Below are 15,917 nucleotides of genomic sequence, written 5' to 3'. Positions count from 1 at the left end.
GTGGAGAGAAGTAAAGAAGGTGTGTTTTTATATTTACACACACACACACCCCTCTATCTATCTGTTATCTATCAACCATCTCTTACATAGAAAGCATGAATTTACATTGATACTCAGTTCCAATCCCTGACTCCACAGGGTTCATTCTGGTTTTCTCCCTTTCTGAATTGGTAACTACCTTCTCTAACAGTGAGAAACCTGTCTCCTGTCGTCTTTGATATATTTACTTATTTGATCACTCCCCCTTTATGTGGCCAATCCACACTCCATCTCTTTCCACACACAGATGCCCTCCTCACACTACTTGGGTTCTCCACACTCCATTTAGGCTGTGGCTTCTCTCACCAGGCCACCCCTCTGTGTGGACCTACTTCTCACCTTGCTTGGGCTCCCACACTCATGCCAGGCTGCCCCTCCATGTGCACACCTTCCCCACCCTACTTTATCTCTGACTTGGAGCCACTATGACTCCCTTCTCTGCCTCCACCCTCCAACATGTGGCTGCCCACCTTGCTGTGCCCCACCTACTGATTTTAGGACTGAATTTTCCTAGAAGGGAAGGGAGTGAGGAGAAGGAAGGGGAGGGAGGCATCAGAAAAAGAAAAGGAAGAACATGTACAGCTGCTGATACCAACTGAAAGTGATGAAAACTTGTAGCCTTTCTACCTATCAATTGACATATCAGCCATTGTTTATTTGATCTCCATTGTGATAAGATAGTTGGGAGTTGAGGATGGAGTAGAAAGAGGTATAAGAAAACATGTTTCCCGCCTTCAGAAAAGTCAGGGGAGATAGGATAAAATCCATAAATCAAAATTAATATAATAATAAGTATCTCAGTTGAGAGTTATAAAAAATATGTGCTCCAAAAAAGGGAGTATTAAACTATGAATATACTTTCTAAGCAACAGGCAACGTCACAGTAGATTTCTCTCACTTATCTTAAATAACAAATGGGAGTTCTGCAAAAGGTCCCAGTCAACCAGTGACTGTGATGGTCAAAAACATTTAGTCACTGGGTCTCACTGATTCAGCTCTGTAGATTCCCCCTAATGTGCAGAAAGCATAAGATAATGCTTTTGTAAACAGATGTTCATTGACTTGCTCAACATAATACTTTATGGAATATTCTAAATGAACATGTGATATAAATGCCTCTACTACAGTCAGCACAATAATTCTTTTTTTCATTAAAGTTTGTTGATAAAATTGTTGAGAAATTTTATTCTTGATCAGAGCTCAGGGAGAGTAGATGGTACTAACTGGGGGTGGATGGAGATCATTCTGTGAGAACAAGATAAGGTAAGTCCACATATCTGGCACTTACAAGGCCCCTCCTTTATATCACACAACACGTAATACTCTACACAGACACTGAGAAAGTGCAATGAATGTAAGACTGCATAGGCATCCATCAAGGGCAGTAGGTTAAGAAAATCTTTATTCTGGATTTTATTCACCAAGTAAACTGAGGTCCTCGGTGTTCTGGGATACAGCTTCCTTGAACAACAAAATGGAAGTCCTTAGGGAGAGTCAGGCTCCACTCACGGTCCCATCTCTGGACTCAACCTTTAGAACAATGGGTTTCTGTGGTTGAATAAGTCCTTGAGTGCCTAATTTCAGGGGGATCTGCAACAGTTAAGCAAGCATATGAGAACCAACTAATGAAGCTCTGCCAACAACAGAAGCAAAGTAGACAAGATACATTAAGGACAATAATGCTTTACAAACATATAAACTACTTTCAGCATCATATAACTTTTATTTATATTTTGTAAGCTATGTCAGACTGGATGGTGAAAACTTTCATTCATCCATCCATTCAACAAATTATCTATGGAACACCTATTCTGGATGAGGCCAGACACAAAGTGATGTTGGCTTATATTACTTTTTGATTTAAATTTTAAGTAAAAAAGATGAATTTTTAAAATTTAAACCAAATTCTTAGGGATCATGGCAAACTATTTTGAAAAGCCATATAGAGTTAATTTTGGATATGTTGAAACTTGCAAGGTAACCCGGAGTGTGTATTATACATTTTATTTATTTATTTTTTCCAGGACATTAAGCTTTTATTGACTTTTAGGTGTGAATTAGTAAGTTATGACAGCTTTAAACCATTATCTTTCTTCTGGGCTCATCCTCATTGTTGATCTGCTTTTGGTTTTCCTTTTTCTTTTTCTTTTTCTTTTTTTTTAATTTTTTGTTTATTGCAGTAACGTAGGTTTATAACATTGTATAAATTTCAGTTGTACATCATTATACTTCTATTTCTGCATAGATTACATCACGTTCACCACCCAAATACTAATTACAACCCATCACCACACACATGTGCCGAATTATCCCTTTCTCCCTCCTCCCTCCCCCCTTCCCCTCTGGTAACCACCAATCCAATCTCTGTCCTTATGTGTTTGTTTATTGTTGTTATTATTTACTACTTAATGAAGGAAATCATATGGTATTTGACCTTCTCCCTCTGACTTATTTCACTTTGCATAATACCCTCAATGTCCATCCATGTTGTCACAAATGGCTGGATTTCATCGTTTCTTATGGCTGAGTAGTATTCCAATATACATTTTAATTTTGTGAGACATCTTCAACTTCTAAAGAGTCTAGTCACATCTTCCAGTGGAACACATCCAGTTTCATGACGGGGAGAGGTCTTTGTGAAGCATTACGCCTCTTTTCTAACATCTTTTGGCTCCCACATGTAGTGCAAATGGTGAAATTCTGGAGTTCTATGGTGTTTCGACTGATAGTTTTAGCTCCATTCTCATATAGTCACTCCTTAGTGTTAGGGGATCCAGTAGCAGAGTAATCTTGTGACCTCAGTTGACTGAAGGGCAAGAAAATTGTCACAGAGGGTGAGAAGTGCCAGTCTGTGGATGACTTGGGGCTCGCAGGGAGGGTCTGCCCATTCCAGGTGTACCAGAGGCCATTTTCTCTCAGGGCTGAGTCCTCTGTTTGTACACCTACAGGACTGCCACACAGATTCCCTAAAGCCAAAAATAAGATGGAAATCATCTCCATCCCCCTTTCTCCTGCAGAAAGCCTACTTAAGGAGAGGAGTTGCATATTAAATGTACAAGTCCCAGAAATAAGTCTTATTATAGGACCTTGCTTGATATGAATCAATGGCTACTGTTCTTTGCATATTCAGAGGAGAGATTCCAGACCTTACTATAAAGATAAAAACCTTGTTATTTTCTAATTTCAAATGGTATACATATACTCCCCCTGCAGACAGACACACACACACAACATGCACATACACAAATCTCATTTGTTAAATTTTAACCATTAAAATTGTTCAAAATTTGTATCCAAGAGCTCTAAATAAACTGCAAATCACTCTTTAAGCATTTCCTGGATGACTACAAGGCATCATTGGGAGTTTATGAAAGGAATAAATGAGGTGCTAGAGTTAAAGACATTCTTAGGCACAAAGAAAACATAGAGAACTAAACTGGATGGTTTAATGACAAAATATTAAGATACATGGTCTGATCAATGATACCAGCCTGCAGTGACTGATAGAGCAGAGGAGAGAATGGTCTCTGGACTAGATGTGCGCCAAGGAGGGGCTTGGGGATTGAATGAAGACTTGAAGGATGAGAAGAGACATGGAGGATAGTGAGAAAAACATCCATAGAGTTATTATGAGGACGTACAAAGAGCCCAGCTTGACTGGAGCTGGGATCCTAGAAGGTGAGGTCAAATAGCCAGAATGGCCCTGGACTGTGGGAGACCTTCACATCTGGCAGAAATGCTTTCAGTCTGTGATTCTCAACCTTGGCTGCACATGAAAATCAATGGGGTGCTTTGAAAACCATATCTGGGGAAATTATTTTAGAATTTCTGAGAGGACTTAGACATGAAGATTTTTTAAAGTTCCCCATTGATTTCATTATACAGACAGTGGATGAGAACCACTATCATAAATCTTCAATAAGTTTTGGTAAAGAAGAGCATCCTTCAAAAGTTACAATGTGTTGTCACAAATGGCTGGATTTCATCGTTTCTTATGGCTGAGTAGTATTCCATTGTGTACATATACCACAGCTTCTTTATCCATTCATCCCTTGATGGGCACTTAGGTTGCTTCCAAGTCTTGGCTATTGTGAATAACGCTGCAATGAACACAGGGGTGCATGTACCTTTACAAATTGGTATTTTTAAGTTCTTTGGATAAATACCCAACAGTGGAATAGCTGGATCATATGGTAGTTCTAACCTTGATTTTTTGAGGAATCTACAATGTTGTAAACCAATGTTACTGCAATAAACAAAAAATTTTAAAAAAAGTTACAATGTGGTAATTATTACATTTCATGGCTGTTAGAACACTGTCCCTTCCTTCCAGTGGAGTGGAATTTAAAACTTTGTTCAAGTTCAAAGGACTGCACATAATCATGTCACACAAACTGAATTGACTCTAAATGACCTTTATAGTTGAGTCTTTATAAAGCCACAGACTTAGCAGTCCAGAGCTGAAAGGCCCTAAATGCCGCAGATGGCTTCAGATAGATTCTCTGGCCAATAGAACAATTATTATTGGAATAGAACACATTTTTATAAATATATAAACCCTTCAATTACATAAAACTACAAATAAAATATTATTTATGCAGAAAATTCACTGACTGACCTGTGTTTCTTTACAAGGTCTGAAGGAGAAGTTCTGCAGCATTTTGACGACAGCAAGTTTCATGTTCATGATAGCGAACCTCAAGCCAATGCAGTTTCGGGGTCCAGTTCCAAAGGGCAGGTATATATAAGGATTTATATTGTCCTTATTCTTCTTACTGAACCTGGATCCACAATAGCAGATGAGAACAAGTTAATGAAACATAAAAACCATAAGAGTTACAAGTTTTGGGTTCTCACTTAGACTCCTCAACCAGTAGTACACAGGATACTTTTGTGGGCTAGTCATTGACATCCTGCTATGAGTATTTTGCTGTGAGAATGGTAAGCGACTGATCCTTTCCATTCCCCTTACCCTCTAGGAGATTTCAATCTTGTTGTGTTGAGGAGATAAGATGAATGCTGTTTAAAACAAAATTTATCTTTAAACATGAAAACTACATTCAGGGTGATGAGGTGTTCACAAAAAGAAATGAGAGTGATTGAAGGAAAAGTAGATCCCTGCCTCCACTCTCTTATGTTGGTCATGTGCTCATGGAGGAAGGAAGCACGAGAAATGCCTCCCATTATTTAAATTGTTATTTTCCCTTCTCTTCCCTTCTTCTCCCAGCCTTCTGTCTCTCGCCCATAGAATAGCTTACATCAGATGATTTACTTGGGCATATAATGCTACTCCACTATAGTATAATCACTGACTTTCTTCTCTATCTGTCCCACCAGCTATAAATTCCTTGAATGTTAGACCTATGTTTTATACAATTTGATTCCTCAATACATAATTACATTAAGAAAAATTATGGATTTCAGGAAAGTGATAATGGCATTGTGGCATGTACTTTCCAAATAGTCCTTATAGTTTAGAGAACATTCTGAAATAGTTATACATGATGCGATATAATAACACAGGATTCAGGAGAAGGGTAGCAGTGGTGTGTGCTTGGGGCAGCTGACATGGGCTGATGGTTGTTGGGCAGGTGATGGACACATATAGAGGTAGGAAAACTTATATGCTGTGTGTATGTCAAATACACATATAGTAGTATACATGTCAAAAATTCTTCTTAATAGCATTTTTTTTAACATTTGGATTTCTAACTGCATGGTCCAGTCCCTGACACACCTTAAGCACTAACTCTCTGTTTGATGACCAAATTAATCAAAAAAATGTAGAGTGACTGGTCTCTAATTTTATGTTCATGAAGTTACAGGAGGGGATACTGGGGAGTTGGGAGGAACAACAGAATTCCTCTGGTCCAGAAACAAAGGACTTGGTCAACTCTAATCTCTTTTTTCAACAAGCACTATGTGTAGATGCTATGCCAGCACTAGGGACACCATGGCCAAAAAGACAAGGTCCCTGCCATCAGGGAGCTTATACTCAAGGGCTAATAAAAGTCTAGATCTCAGCTAGTGCCCTAAAAAGTTCATTCCAAATTTTGCTCACCAATATAATAAATGTGAAAGCATCAACTCTTTCCAGAGTTCAAGCTGTGCCCAAAGTCAGACCTCAGCTCAGTTCCCAGAAGAATATGCTGAAGACCCCTCCAAGGAGGATGTCTCAGAGTCTAGACAGCAGAGGAATTCCCTTTGGAAGGGTTGCCCAATACTGAGAGTGGAAGGGAGCTGGCATGGGGCTGCAGCCACAGACAGCACGGGGGACCTGTGCCCAAGCTTGTCCTCAATGAGGCTGCTTAAACCATCAGGATGACGACCTCTCAGAGTAACGCTAGATGGCACAGCAGCAATGTTTGAAAAAACGGAATGTGGGAATGTTGGTGATAATTTAAAGATCTGAAGAGAACAGCAGAGAAAAACGTGAAGGAAAAAATAAGCCTATATTCCTAACATAAAACAGTGGTTTCATAAATGTATGGCAAAATACAATTACACAGACAAACACACACAAAATATATACACATATATACACACACACATATATGGTAACATTAGATATTGTTTATATTTTCCTGTTAAAGTAAGTAGTTCAAAACCAAATAAAATATAATACCCTTCTAATTTTTAAAAATTTATATATGCATAGAAAAATGTCCATAAGGACATACATCACATTATTAATGAGGCCTATCTTAAGGTATTGGCAATATGGAGAGCTATAATTTTCTTTTTCCTAGTCTACAGTTAGTAAAATTTTGACAACAAACATTGATCACTCTTATAATAAGAAACACAAGCTTCTAAAAATAAAACGATGTACAAATAAATGATTATACAATCACACATTTGTCATCTATACTAAAAGATGTCAGAATATGCTCAAAGCTGCCATGATCAGGGTGGGTCCCCTTTCCCAGCGGCCCTGTACCTTTCAGGATGGAACTCCTCAGGATCTGGCCAGAACTCTGAGGCTCGGTGAAGAATAAATGTTGGCACCATCACTACTGTGCCTTTAGGAATGAACACTCCATTGATTTCCACATCGTTCTTACAAACCCTCTCAAGTCTACCAGCAATTGGGAATAATCTGAGAGATTCATTCAACAGCATGTCAAGATACTCCATCTGTAACAGGGTATCATATGTGGGTGGGGCCTGGGAACAAAGAAACAGATTTTGATAAATTGAGATTTGGGATCAATTTTCTATCCAGTCTCTGCAGGACTATTGAAATGTTAGGAGTACAACAGAATAATTCATATTGATAAAGCATTTATACAGATTAATATTTATAGAGATTTTAATACATATCATGCCCTTTGACCTGCTCAGTCATCCATTGAAATATGTGGAGTAGCTATGACTACGGGATTTAGTTGGGACAATCCCCTAAACAGGGCCTGAAATCGCTCACGTTACCATGTAGTGGTTTTTCTTTCACATGTGAACAAATGTGACTAACAGACTGTGACCTTACTCTTAAGTGAAATATGCCCAAGTCATTGCTTCATTTCCAAGAAGAGGCCACATATCTGTACCAAGGAAAGAGAACGTGTAAAAGAGCAAACCCCCTATTCGACATAGAATATTTTAGTTGAAAAATCCTTCTTGCTAACTCTTATTTGGAAAGTTGATTAGTAGAGTCTCTCAAATTTTGTATTATATAAAATCTCTATAAATAATTTGGGCAGAAACTAATTCTTTTCTAAATCTAATATGACAAAAGAAGGGTAAGATTGGATGCTACCAAAGCACCAAATTTTGGTTCTAGGGAAAGTTATAAAAATGATCAGAACCCCACTCTCAGCCCCATCCTCTGTTGCTGGAAGTCTCCTAGTGGCTGCTTCAGGATTGGACTGTAATCTCTGAAGATCTAAACAAGCCACTTGAGCCACAGAGGCTGGGTCTCTTCTCATCACAAAGAAATCCAGTTTGGGGAGAGATCTGAAAACTGTGTTGACAATATGTGGCTATGACCTGGTGTAATATTGAAGAGGCAGTATTGCAGAGGTTAAGAGTTTGGCTCAGGAGCCAAACACCCTAGATCATAGCTTGGCTTCTTCACCACTACTTATATGACTAAGGTATGAAAGTTATTTCATCTCACTGTAGCTCTGTTTTCTTATATGTTCCATGGAGATAATTAGAGTTGACGCTTCATAAGGTTGGGTGGCAGAGACATTCACTGATCACTCAACATGCATGTAGTCTCACACATTTCCCAGCCCATTGAACTTAGGGGAAATCGGCTTTGGCGATGGTCTGTGAGCTGAAGTGATGCATGTCAGTTCAGGGACAAATCATTTGAAAACCCAGTGAACAACACTCTAGTTCTTTTTTCCCCAGCCCACAGAAAGGCCTCATGTTCCAGACAATCAGCTACAGGAAGATGGAGCCTCATAGCCTGTATCCCTAGTAACTATGTAGAGCAGAGACTCCTACTCCCATCCTCCACTAACATCCATGTTGGACATGAAAATGTCAGTTAGAAGTAATCTTTTGCTTTGTAATGCCACTGATATTGAGGGCTACTCTGTTACTGAGGCATAACCTAGCCTATCCTGACCAATACATAATTTTATGAGGATTACATTCACTTATAAATAGAAAGCATTTAGGATAGACATATGTAGTAAGAAGCAAATGTAAGCTATTTATGTTGTTATCGACCTTGGGATTATTATTATTAAAAAAGAGAGAACAAAATTCTTTCACCAATCTCTGTCTCTAAGTGACTTTTTCATCATATTTCAAACAAAAGAATCCCGATATGGGCTTTACCAGAGAAAAGAGATAATCTCTAATAGAGGTGGGCCCTAAAATGTCTCCTTACTCTATGTCTGAAGGACCTATGATACAGAAAGGTCATAAGATTTGTCCAAAACGACAGTCAGCACTCAAAGTCTTGTCTTCCATTTCCAACCCTAAGCTCTTTCCTGTACATCAGGCTTCTCCTGTCTACAAAGTTACCCAGGTTAGTAGATTGCACTAATGGCCCCATTTCTCCACTCCTTCCTGTGTCCATGCCCTTTGCCATCTAACTTTGTGGTGCTCTCCCATTCTGTCACTGGGGTTGGTCATGTGGCTTGCTTTGAACCAATGGAATGTTGGCCAACTGTGATGTAAGCACAGTTTTGAAAGGCACCCATGTGATTGGGCTTCTTGTTCTTGTCCTCTGCCATAGCCTTACAAAGAGGACAACCAGGCTAGTTTTCTGGACTATGAGAGACATGTGGATCATGTGCGGAGTTGAGTCAGCCCAGTCAGCTTAGCCAAGGCCAGCCTAGGTCATCCTACAGCCAGACCAAAGCGAGTCCAGCCAATATCAACAGAGATAACTACCCATACACTTGAGAAGTAAATGCTTATTGCTAGATCCCACTGAGGTTTTGTGATTTTTACTTGGCATGATTGTGGTTACAGAAAACTGATATGCCAGGACCAGAACTTTTTTCACAGATATTTTATTTATGTGAGTTGCAAGAATTCTCCTAGAAAGTCATGAGGAGACATTCTTGCTAAGCCTTCACCTTCTCCCTCTCTCTCCAGTTATTATCCACTCACCTTATTGGGGAAAGTAGCATCAATCTCCTCCTGCAACTTCTGTTGGACATCAGGGTGAGTAGCCAAGAGATACATAAGGAAGGAAAGAGAAGTGCTTGTGGTCTCGTAGCCAGCAAAAATAAAGATAATAGATTGGGCCACCAGCTCCAGATCAGACAGAGCTAAAAGGAGAGGGAAGACATTTTAGGTAAAGCAGGTCAATGTAACACAATACAGTTTAGAGGATTAAAATCGAAATGAGTCTCAACACCCTAGGGAAAAAGAATAGAAAATCATTTCAGAGTCAAACAGAGAGTGGTTTCACTCTGATGCCTATCTGACAGAGTCAGAAAAAGGCAAAAATTGTCTTGATTCAGTTTTTCCCAAGGTCTGTACTATTCTTGAAATCTACTCCTGGTTATGCCACCATCCTCACCAACACAACTGGGTTATTTAAGAGATAGCATTTCTGTCTAACATAGACAGTGTTATCAGTATGTCCTTTGGAGAATCCTAAAAATACTTAGCTACAGGTATTATGGGGTATCATTCTCCCTCAGGAAAAAATAAAATTATTCTAGCTAAAACACAGCTTGAATTTTTTTAGGAAAGTGTGCAATATTAATTCTTAAAGGTGGAGAAAATTAAAGGATCTTTCCTCTAAACATGTTTGAGAAACCTAAGAGAATAATATTCCACTGCAGATAAACTCTTCCCACTCAAAATGTAGTCCAGGGACTAGCGGCATCGGCAGCATTTTAGAGCTTATTAGAAATGCAGAACTATTGAATCAAAATCTGAACTCTCATGAGATCTGGTGGGGTTTGCGTACACAAGCTAGCATGAGAAGCATGGATAGTACCTTGAGAGGCATCAGATAATGGAAGACCTGGGGCACAAGTCTTCAAATGGAAGATCTCAGATATGTACAGAAACTACAGAGACACACAAAATGCTAGAAGAGTGGTGATTGACCCTAGTCTAATCAATGGCATTAAAATAGCAGAAGACAGAATGTGTCAATAGAGCTCATTGAAAAAAAAAAAAAAATATATATATATATATGGTGCAGTGAGAGTAACAGCAACGCTCATTCAATCATGGCCTTAATGTCTTCTTCCTCAGCACATACCATTTCTCTCTGCTCTACTTTATGCTCAGCAAACTGCCATTGGGATTATAAGTTGGCATCCTTTTTGATTTTCTCCTGAAAGATGCTAAGCACAATCAGGCTCTAATTTGACTGGGACTAGATTAGGACCTTTAGATACTTAGGGGAGTAAAATAAACATACCTGCCCCAATCATGCAATTCACAACTAAAAACAATAAAAAAATGATTGTAAGAAAAGTCTATAGAGTTCTGATTTCCCAATGATGACTTCTGTGATTCTGTTGTGGGTAAAGTCAACTACCAAATTCTTTCCCCCCATTAGCATGAACCTCATGATACTCAAAGTTTAGAGCTGTGCTGTCCAATATGGTAGCTACATGTGGTTATTTAAATTTTAACTAATTAAATTTTAATACAATTTAAGTTTCAGTTCTTCAGTGGCAGTGTCCACATGTCAAGTGTTCAATAGCCACATGTGCCTAGTGGTTACTATATTGAACAGTGCAGATATAGGGTATTTACTTCATCACCGAAAGTTGCATTGGACTAGATAGATAGATAGATAGATAGATAGATAGATAGATAGATAGATAGATAGTAGATGTAGACATAGATATAGATATATTTATACTAGTGTGCTGGACTCAGATCATCCCTGCTGTCTAAGACCAATTGTTGAATATTCAGGAATTCTGTGAGATGGTTGTCAAACCATTGGTAGCTTGAAATTAAACATACGGGAGCATTCATTACATGGAAATAAACTATAAATCAGAGACTTTTTTGAGAAATAGAGATACAGAGCATGTTTACATCACTGGTTATGGGTAGATATAGAAATATTTATGTTTGTCAGTTCTGTGTAAATATATTTGATGTTCTTAGCTTTGTCCACTAAGAAGTTCTAGAAGCAAAGACACCCTTAGTAACAATGAGCTGCTACAAGTGATTAGCAATGACAAAACAGATTTTGGTTTCTCAGTACCATTTCTCACCAAAAGGAACCAGAATTCCTTGTAGAAATGGTTGATTCCAGGGCTGGACAGGGGAAATAGAAGGGAAACCTGGAATGTCTTGCATCAGAAAGCAAGGAAGTGCTCAGAAAATGATAGCTTAAAAGGATACGGGATACTCGGTAGACTATAACGGTGGATATATGTCATTACACATTTGTCAAAACGCATCGAATGTATGCCACCAGTGGAATCCTAATGTAGACTATGGACTTTGAGTGTCATTGAGGGTTCATTGATTCTTACAAATATATCAGTCTGGTGAGGGATTTTGAGAGTCGCAGAAGCTGTGTGTACTGGGCCAGGAGGTATATGGGATATCTCTGTACCTTCAGCTCAATTTTGTCCGTGAATCTAAAGTTGCACTAAAAAACAAAGTCTGCTAAAACGATAAAATTTAAAAAATGAAGAAGAAAAAATAGGACACTGGAGTCCACTTTAAAGAGCTTCCAGTGGACAAATCTAAGAGAATTTGAGCATCAAAATAAAGAATTATGCAAGCAAGTGAATTAGTTATATATAAGATCATATTGATACAAATATATAAACAAATAAATAAATTGGTGAGAATGGAAAGTTCTCCCTTACGAAGGAACATCAACTTATAAACGAAGAAGACGATGGAATCAGAAAGCCATCCTTTTGCAATCATCATAGTAATAATGATTTCAGTCAAATCTATCCGTGGATGATACAACTTGCAGGTGAACTCTTAAAAGGAACAGAATGTTTACACAGTCTCAAAGGCTTCCCCCACTAGTTACTTACTATTTACACAGGGGGAAATAAAACTTCACAGTAGATTAACCTAGTGAACACAACATTACCAAGTGTTCAAGGTAAGGTCACCAACACTGGGGCAATGTGCCTGCTGATGTGGTGAAGGCTTGATGCAAATTTTCAGGCAGAGGTTCTGATTCAGTGGGTCTGGATGAGGTCTAAAAATTGACATGGAAAGAAGCTCCCCAGAGGTTCTGATGTAGGCGATCCACAGACCACTGACTGACTTCTAGGCACTCTCAAATAACTTGTCTATGGTTGCCCTTCAAGCTTTGAAGAAAGTTGTGTCTGCATGCTTCTAGAAAGTTCCTCTGGCTACCATTTATATCTGAGCATGTGTCTTTCTTCAACTTGGCAGAAATTCTCTTCTGTCTGTAAAAGTTCCTTCATGTTTTAGAACCCCTCCCTCCCCCTGAGCCTCCCCACTGTGGCTTTCTGACACAGTCCTTGGTTACCTTTATGGGTGTCCATTTCTTTGGAATTCTGGGAGTTAATCATCAGCTGAAGAAAATCCACTCGGTTCTGGAAGCAGAAAGACAAATTTCAACGACAGACAGTCATTTGTGAAGTCAGAAATAAGTCAGCAGTGCAGTGCTTAGCCTCTTTCCTGAGAATATGGCCCCTTTAAGTCCAGAAGTCTGACTAATGTTTCCTGAGTCATCAGTGAACAAAATCATCCAGCTACAAATCTTGGAGAGCAGGATGTTCCCCTGAAAGAAATCCAGCCATCGTGTCCAGCTGCTTTTTGGCATTCATTATCTCTGATCTTTGCCTTCTCTGGCTTTTGAATACAGCTTCCAGGCCAAAGAGTTGACTGTTCCATTTCCTGTCATGTCTGCTTGCTCAAGAGGAAGTCTCTGGAGTTCAATCATTTTTCTCCCCAGCCTTAATTCTTAATGAATGGCCACATAGATCAATTCCCTGACTTTTACAGAGATCATCAACAGCTTTTCTAAGAGTATCTTCAAGTGCCCCACACTCCCAGAACTCTACACATCCTGGGGAACTCAGCCCTGCCTCCTTGACCTGTAGACGTCCTTGTGCTATTCTCCAGGCCTCATGCAAGGCAAAGCTGACTAAGCTTTAAAAACTGACACAGAAGTGCACAAATCATATGTATACAGTTCACTAAATTATCACGAAGTGAACACCCTCATGCAACCACAACCAGATTTTACCTTTTGTTTATCTTTGAGGCGACTTTCTTTCATCCTTTTTACAGATTTTGTGAAAAAATCAGTAACACTTTTTGGAAAGAGAAAGATATTTAATACTTCAAAAACTGGGCTAAGAAATGGAAAGAGTGCTGTGGGGCAAAAAAAAGAAAGCACAATGAAAATGCAAAGTTTACCTGGAGAAATTATAATTTCCTTTACCAATCAGAAGAGTAAAAGACACCAGGGTTCTCAACCAGGAGCCATTCCCTCTATCACCTTTGCTTGGACATAGAAGCCACTGGATGAGCAAGGGTAAGTCTGCACATAGAAACCATCACTATAGCAGTGACATCAGTGGCCCCATCCACATCTTTGGAGTGACCAAAGGAACAGGATTGCATTCCTTCGCCTCTCAGCCTTTTATCTATTGGACTAGAGTTTCTTTGGATAAACCAAACCATAGCTGGCTACTTTAAGTAATCATGCAGTTCAAGAAAACGGACTCAAGAGACAAATAATACATGATGTCTTTCAACTGCAATGAAATGAAGTTAGACATCAATAACAGAAAGAAAATTGGGAAACTCACAAATATGTGAAAATTAAACAATACACTACTAAGTAACAAATGGGTCAAAGAAGAAATCAAAAAGGCAATTAGAAATTACTTTGAGATAAATAAAAATGAAGACACTATATACCAAAACTTATGTGATGTAACAAATGCAATGCTCAGAGAGATCTTTATGGCTATATGGCTATGGCTATTTATGGCTATAAATTTCTACATTTAAAAAAAACAAGGGTCTCAAATCAATAATCTAACTTTCCACTTTAACACACTGAAAAAAGAAGAGCATATGAAACCTAAAGCAAGCAGAAGAAAGGAAATAGTAAAGATAAGAGCAGAAACTAATGAAACAGAGAATATGATTTCACTCATATGTGGAAGATAAACTAACACAAGGACAGAGAGAATAGTTTAGTGGTTATCAGGACGAAGGGGGTTGAGGGGTGGACACAAGTGGTGAAGGGGCACATCTATATGGTGACTGACAAATAATAATGTACAACTGAAATTTCACAATGTTATAAATTATTTTTTTTATTTTTTGTTTATTGAAGTAACATTGGTTTATAACATTGTAAAAATTTCAGGTGTACATCATTATACTTCTATTTCTGCATAGATTACATCATGTTCACCACCACAATACTAATTACAACCCATCACCACACACATGTACCGAATTATCCCTTTCACCCTCCTCCCTCCCCCCTTCCCCTCTGTTATGACCTCAATAAAAAAATAATTTTTTTTCCAAAAAAATAGCAAAAGTCAGTCAAACCCAAAGCTGATTCTATGAAAAAACTTTTAACTAGATTGACCAAGCAAAAAGAAAAGAAGATTCAACTCACCAGCATCAGAAATGAACTACAGGATATTACTACTGACATTAAAAAAACAAAAAGAACTATAAAGGAATACTATGAACAATTGTACATGAACAAATTAGATAACTTAAATGAAATGGACAATGTCCTAGAAAGACACAAACCATAGGAACCGATTAAAAAATCTGTGGTGGTTACCAGAGGGGAATAGGGCAGGGGGAGGGTGAAAAGGGTAATGGGGCACATGTTTATGGTGACGGACGGCAACTAAACTTTTGGTGGTGAACACAATGCAGTCTATACAGAAGTCAAAGTATAAGAATGTACACCTGAGGGCCAGCCTGGTGGTGCAGTGGTTAAGTGCGCGCGCTCTGCTGTGGCGGCCCAGGGTTCGCAGGTTCTGATCCCTGGCGTTCAGTGACACACCGTTTGTCAAGCTGTGCTGTGGCAGTGTCCCATATAAAGTAGAGGAAGATGGGCACAGATGTTAGCCCAAGACCAATCTTCCTCAGCAAAAAAGAGGAAGATTAGCATCAGATGTTAGCTCAGGGCTGATCTTCCTCACACACACACACAAAATATACACCTGAAATTTATATAATATAATTTATAGAATGTGACCTCAGTTTAAAGAAAAAGAAATAGACAATCTAAATAGACCTATAATAAGTAAAAAGTTTGATTTATTAATAGAGAACCTACCCACAAAGAAAACCTCAGGTCTAGAAGGTTTCAATGGCAAATTCTACCAATTATTTAAAAAATAATTAACATCAATTTTTCACAAACTCTTCTAAAAAATAGAAGAGGAGGGAATATTTCCAAATTCATTCTACAAGGCCAGTATTACCCTGATAGTAAAACC

General features: G+C 38.6%; 1 protein-coding gene across 3 annotated transcripts in view; it reads right to left on the bottom strand.

The window, feature by feature from the left end:
• Positions 1-1,533: 1,533 nt before the first annotated feature.
• Positions 1,534-15,917, bottom strand: part of LOC147913665 (cytochrome P450 3A12) — a 38,182-nt gene continuing 23,798 nt past the window's right edge. For 2 of the 3 annotated variants that reach the window (XM_087417607.1, XM_087417608.1), the window contains exons 9-14: positions 13,679-13,806; positions 12,956-13,022; positions 9,616-9,776; positions 6,980-7,206; positions 4,658-4,820; positions 1,534-1,629 (exon numbers count right to left, since the gene is read on the bottom strand). In XM_087417607.1, the coding sequence (XP_087273733.1) occupies positions 1,534-1,629; positions 4,658-4,820; positions 6,980-7,206; positions 9,616-9,776; positions 12,956-13,022; positions 13,679-13,806 (842 nt within the window). Of the gene's footprint in view, positions 1,630-4,657; positions 4,821-6,979; positions 7,207-9,615; positions 9,777-12,940; positions 13,023-13,678; positions 13,807-15,917 lie in introns of all 3 variants that reach the window. The other variant, XM_087417609.1, reaches the window with a different exon arrangement.

This window comes from Ceratotherium simum, chromosome 26, assembly GCF_057802395.1.
Source record: "Ceratotherium simum simum isolate JZ-2026a chromosome 26, ASM5780239v1, whole genome shotgun sequence".
NCBI lineage: Eukaryota > Metazoa > Chordata > Mammalia > Perissodactyla > Rhinocerotidae > Ceratotherium > Ceratotherium simum.
This window is presented reverse-complemented; position numbering and strand designations above follow the sequence as displayed.